This window comes from Phaseolus vulgaris, chromosome 8, assembly GCF_051622355.1.
Source record: "Phaseolus vulgaris cultivar YP4 chromosome 8, ASM5162235v1, whole genome shotgun sequence".
Classification (NCBI taxonomy): domain Eukaryota; kingdom Viridiplantae; phylum Streptophyta; class Magnoliopsida; order Fabales; family Fabaceae; genus Phaseolus; species Phaseolus vulgaris.
In genome coordinates, this window is record NC_143505.1 from 22,311,291 (window position 1) to 22,317,697 (window position 6,407).

A 6,407-nucleotide genomic window follows, 5' to 3' on the forward strand; every position below is an offset into this window, starting at 1 on the left:
ATAAGACATGTGAAATTCATAGATAATGTATGATCAAAATCTGACATGTATGATCAAAATCTTACCAATCAAATTTATTTTATCGGTTAAAACATAAGAAATTATGCTTGAAACCATCCACACATGAAACATTTTCTATAAAAATAGAATAAATGTTCCCAACTTTACTACTCCCTATAATTTTTTCTTTATTAGTATCACAGTAGGTGAGATATCCACCGAGAAAAAACTGATGAATGTATCGTTGTCCCCACTCGTATATTGAACTACTATCAAGATGCCAAAGAGATTCCTCGCCTCTCAAGTACACCTACAAAACAAATTTAGAGAAACATTTTGATCCCCGCATCAAATTGGATCCTGAAAAATAGTACTTCCCTTGGAAACAAACTTATCACTACAAAAGAAAATATTATAATTTGATAAAATTTTGAAGTAAGATCTTTCTTCAAGCAATAAAAATATGCCACAAATGGTTTGTTGGAAGGTTTTCCAAATGGAAAGAAGTATTTGGAAGACTTTTCTTTCTTTTGGAAACCAATTTCATAACCTTTACCAGCTCGAGCCAAACTCAAAAGTGCACATCAAGGTTGACTTTAAACATTGTAAATTTTGCAAAGGTTTTAGTCATCTACCGAATTTTATTTTCCAAAACCTTGAAAATTTCACAATGATATACAACACCTATTGGAGTAGAGACAAACACAATGAATTTTTATAAATCATTTCTAAATTTTTAAAATCTGATTTTGTATTTTCTAATTTTTTTTCCAAATCACTATGCAAACGCTCAAATTTGAATAAAAAGTTTAAGCATGGAATTTTATCATTGTATAGAAAATGAACAACATCAGCACATGTGAAGGATTAGAATGACATAAATGTGAAAATACTAAGAGTGCAAATAATTAAATAAACAATTGAAAAAGTAGTAATTGACAACCGAATGAAGAATGAGAGCCTAGATTCTATATGCCATTAAAAGAAATGAATGATGAGTGTAATTTATCTTTAATTAAAGAAAAATAGTTAAATACTTTTTAAAATGAAATAGATCAATTCAATTAACATGAATCAAATTATATTGATCATTTCCTGACATCATGACCGAATCGATCATAACATCACGTTAGACTAATTTAAATAAATTGGTTATGCAAGAAACATTGACGAATATGAAAGTGACACAGAATAATTTGATTGGCAACAATTCAAATTAATGTCCTGCTCATGCACACTGAGAGGATTGCATTTGATAAAAAAAATCCCATAAACCCACAAATAGTACTTTTTTATGGATAATGATATTGAGGATCGAATGGAAAACTTCATACATACTAAGGTTGACCAATTTGAAGAGTCCACACATGGTTCCTAATTAACACATAATATGGAGAACCATAACTAGACTCGGATATAATAAAGGATTTTTTTTGCCAAAAAAAATATGCATGCTGTGATAAAATTTTGTTGACATCAAACAGTCCGTTATCAATTAATCATAAAACATGAAAGTGAATAGAATAGGAATCAAGTATGAACATGCCTCCAAGAACTTTTCAATCAAGTTTAGGAAAATCACCTACCATTATCCTCCAGGGACACCAATAAAACTTTGGTCTCATGAGAGGCACTGCTTTTCCAGGGGAATAGGAATCAAGTATGAGCATGCCTCCAGAGCTTTTCATTCAAGTTTAGGAACATCACCGCCCATGATCCTCCAGGGACCCCAATAAAACTTTGGTCTCATGAGAGGCACTGCTTTTCCAGGGTGCTCTTCCCAGTACTTTTCCTGTGATGTTGCTATAGAAGTTAGTTTTTGAAAGACGGATTACCCTAGTATATATTACAATCAAGTGTTTTTCAACCATAATCAGCAATCACTATTATTGCACTAGGCTGGACCATGTTTTCTAACTGTAATGATTATTCATTCTTTCATCCAACAAACAAAACCCATAAATGGCATTTCTTTAAGGATCAACATCATTCAAACAACCACATTGAAAAAATCAGTCATAGTGTACCCAAATAAATACCACCACTTGGCACACACAACAAAATTTCACCATTTTTCTCCTTCCAATCCTATCAGAAAATGCAAACAATAAAACCCACTCAGAGTCTCAGTTATGTTTAGAAACTGCAGATAAGTGGTAGTACAAATAAGAGAAACAAAACACACTAAACATATTAAAAATAACAGAATTAAAATTAAAATAAATAATGATAATAATAATAATAATGAAACCTTGTGGAGTTGTTCAGTGATGGCAGCACCAATGACACCAGAGTAGAAAGCAGCTATGTAAATAGTGACTAATGGAGTAAATGATTTGGGCCTTCTGTAAGGCTCCACCATGTCCCAGAGAAAGGTTTTTTCCCACTTTGTGTACAAATAATCTGCATATTTTCTCCACAGGTAGCTTGCCATTTCAATCACTTAACCTTCAGTGAGCAAAAGAGAAAGAAGATTGTAATACTACCTTACATTGAAAAGAAGACTGCTCTAATCATACAATCATACATTGTTTATTATTGACTCTGCTAAGATGAGTCAACAGATTATTTACATGGGCATCTCCTTTCTAATTAATCTAAATATACAATTTAGAGATAGAGGTTGAAAGGCCCGATAAAAAGAATAAATTAGCTTAGGGTAGTCTGATTGATTAAGGCAGACAGAGACCAAGAAAAACAATAAGCAACATACATTACTAAGAAGAATTCAAAGGTATAGATATTGTTTAAGATGAAACATTATGACATAGGTTTGATTCATCTAACCATTTATAATGGGAAAAGACGTAATTGTTGTTGAAAATGAACACAATTCATAAAAATATTACGAGTGGGCTGACCCTCGTGTGATCGAGTTGATTACTAATTTTCGGTGTTTGTCTGCTATAGATAAATTTATCACTAGGATCTCTATGTTAAAACCCGACACGCATCCACACTAACTTTGCAAAACAAAGAGTCATTCAAAACTTACAGAAAAGTTATCAAGGACATTACCATTTAAAGAAAAATTATGACAATACAAACAAAAGGCCATAACTTTGGGCAATACAAGGCACAACAATATCAGAAAAGCTAGAATAAAGTCCAAAATCAGCAATTAAACTAAATAAATAGCTCAAATCTGATTCCAAATTTGGCTAAACCACGCACAAATCGAGTGATAGAAAAACGCAATATCAAACAAGCTACAATTCCAAAAACGCATGCTGAATATTACGCCAATGGTTAATTTCCCTTCAACCCACGTCATTATTTCTCTAAAACAGAATGCTAATTAAGCAAAACAGAAATCATGGGTACATAAATTTAGTTCAAACAGAAATGGCACACAGCAACATCGAATGAAGCACGGTTATAATAGAAGATAATCAAAATCAAATCAAATAATAACAACATAGTGACAATTGCAAAGAAAGAAGATTGTCCCATACCTGCTTGTTCTGGTGCTCCTTTAAGAACTAGGCTGAGAGACGTTGATGAACAAAGCGGAGGACTATCAATTAGGTTTTAAAGTGCAAAATAAATGAAAGGGTAATGATTCAGTGGTATTGGACCCACCTTAAATACAGTGAACCTTAAGATTTGGTAACTAAATGAACCTTGAGGACTCAATTGGGCCAGGCCTTTGTTATTTACACACCCTTTTTAATTTTGACAAAAGTTATTTGCTAAAATGGGTTTTTGTTTAGCAATAAACAAAATGAAAATGCATATTTGATCAGTGGATTTTGTCTTTCCTATACAAAACTAAAACTGAATTTTATTTTGTGCAATTTATCTATATCAATATATTTAGAAAATAGCTTTTTAAAAATGATTTCATATGAAAAACTATTAAATATATAATTTAGAATTAAAATCATTTTTAAATATATAATTTAGAATTAAAATAATTTTATATAAAAATAAAACTATTATAATTTTTTTAATAAATAATAAAGTTATATTTTAAATTAAGAATATATTAAAATAAATTAATTTAAAAAATAAATATTTAAATTAATTAATTTTATTTTATCTATTATTTAAGTATATGTTTATTATTAATAAAATTTTAAATTAATTAGTTTATTTTTTATTTTATTTTTTATCTTAATTATTTATTTTATAATCGAACATCTATATTAGTAAAATATCAATTAATTGATTTATTATTTTAACATTTCTATTTTATTATAATAAAGAATATACATTAATTAAAAATTAATAATATAGATATTAGTAAAATTAATATACACACTCTATTATGTTTTTTATTTAATTGATTATATTATTAATATTCTTTTACTATTTAGTATTTAGTTCATTATCAATTATGAAAAAAAGATATAACGGGTTATATATAAACATTACATATAAATATTCGTTTTAATTTGAAAAAATTACTAATACAAAATTAGTCTTTTTTTTAATTTAATATCTTGTATTTTCTTCCCATACTTGTCTTTCTCTTAGTAACTAACTCCTCTAATAAAGAGTATATCTTAGCCAACCATTAAAAAAAAGACATCTAACAGTTATAAAGTTAATTTACATGGTGGAGATTGGTGAAGAACCACTGTAGATCTACGCTTTCTTCCTTCTTTTGAAGTTGTACTTGTATACATTGATAAGGCTAAATAGTATATGGAACTGGTAGTAACAATGATTAGTGATCGCTCGGTCACTTCTTTGTACTCGGTTGTTCCTCCTTCATTCCTCTTGTGCTCCTCGGCTTTTCAAATGCTCACTCCTTGGTGCCAATCTAGAGTTAACATGTAAAATAATATCTAACGATCAAGTAAGTACTTTGTATTAAGAGTGTGAGATGTATTTGATAAAAGTGTACTTTACTCTTGCATAACAAGACTTATTTATAGTGTTTAGTAATGAGATATATTGTCCATGAACCGTATCTGAAGCGTACCTTAATAAATCAATATTAGCTAATTTATCTTATAATTCTTGATTTTGTCAAAGTGTTGTCCAGATTTATAGGGGTTACCTTAATTTGTAAAATGTTACAATCCTTACCATATATATTAGTCACTCAATCACCAATATCGAGTAACATAATATCGAGTAACATGATTCATTTCACTCCAACCAGAAATTATTATTTTTATAAATCCAACCAAAATTTTTAAAAACAAATATTTTTATTAAAGTATTCATATTCATCCAATTATAATTGGTGAGGTATTGATAGTATTCATCGTATTTTAGAAATGAAAACAAATATCAAATATAGAAAGATAAAAAAAATTCGAAACACGTTAAAACTACTGGAATTAAAACTTGAATCTTTGAATTAAAATATAGAGTAATTTTTTTTAACATAAAAATATATGTAAATAACTTGATCCCATATATATATACTAATAAGAATAAAACATACCACATAAAATATTAATAATTTAAATAATCAGAGATACTCAATCAAAGCATCGTACGATCTTTGTAACGCATCAGATTAAATTATCAAGTACGTAAAAATATCAAAAAATAACGAATTAGTTCATAATATTAATCGTCTCAAACTCTAAATAGTTATTTCAATATGGAGGAAAATAAATAAACAAAAAATGAAATAGAAGTAAGGTAGAAAGAACATATAAATATGATGAATATTTTCCTTTTTATTATTATGGTTCCTAGATGTGTTTAATTTTGTTAGAAGATAGATTACAAAATGAGAATTTTTGAATATTTGTATGAATGGTTACAACGCACTAACTGCCTAGTAGGGTAAATATGGTCCCTTTGGTCATGCATAACCAACTCCACACATGAAGCTTAACATGTACACTATCATTATTTCCACATGTTCATTCCACACCATCACTAGTGGCTACAGCATCATGTATATTTGGAAAATAAGATCATTCTTGCTCTTTAACATTGCCATTCGTACCAAACATTATTCAAATTATAACCAAAGTTTTTCTCTACTTTATGCCTACAAATATTAGGATCTTATTATTCACTTAAGAATATTAAAATTTAGGTTGAAATGTAATACCGCTATCAGTGTTTTGTGTTTAGCAGAATTTGTTTTTTTGTGTTTTCTAAAGTTTCCGTGTAATTTCTATAAGTGCTGATTTGTTTTAAAAAATTGTTTTTACTTAAATATGATTAAAGATTTTTACTATATTTGGAAAAGAACCCAATGCAATGAGGTTATAAATACCATGCAATAAATATATACATTACTTTTTGACACATTTAGTTGCAACTTTTAATTGTGCGCATTTATATATATATATATAACAAATTCATTTTTTATGTCTCGATATACATTAAGACGGTTGAAGATAAATTAAATCAGCAAAATAAGTAGACGGAGACTTAATTTTATTAATTAACTAAAAAAAAATTATGCATGATTGATTTAATTTAAACTA

At 28.3% G+C, this 6,407-nt stretch overlaps 1 protein-coding gene across 1 annotated transcript; it reads right to left on the bottom strand.

The window, feature by feature from the left end:
- LOC150025509 (uncharacterized protein At4g29660-like) lies at window positions 1-3,553 on the bottom strand. Its single transcript, XM_090294651.1, has 4 exons — window positions 3,456-3,553; window positions 2,252-2,448; window positions 1,587-1,792; window positions 1-310 (listed from the first exon to the last, which is right to left on the bottom strand). Exons 2-3 carry the CDS (start codon window positions 2,432-2,434, stop codon window positions 1,685-1,687), a joined length of 291 nt encoding a protein of 96 aa, XP_090150777.1. The 5' UTR covers window positions 2,435-2,448; window positions 3,456-3,553; the 3' UTR covers window positions 1-310; window positions 1,587-1,684.
- Window positions 3,554-6,407: the final 2,854 nt, after the last annotated feature.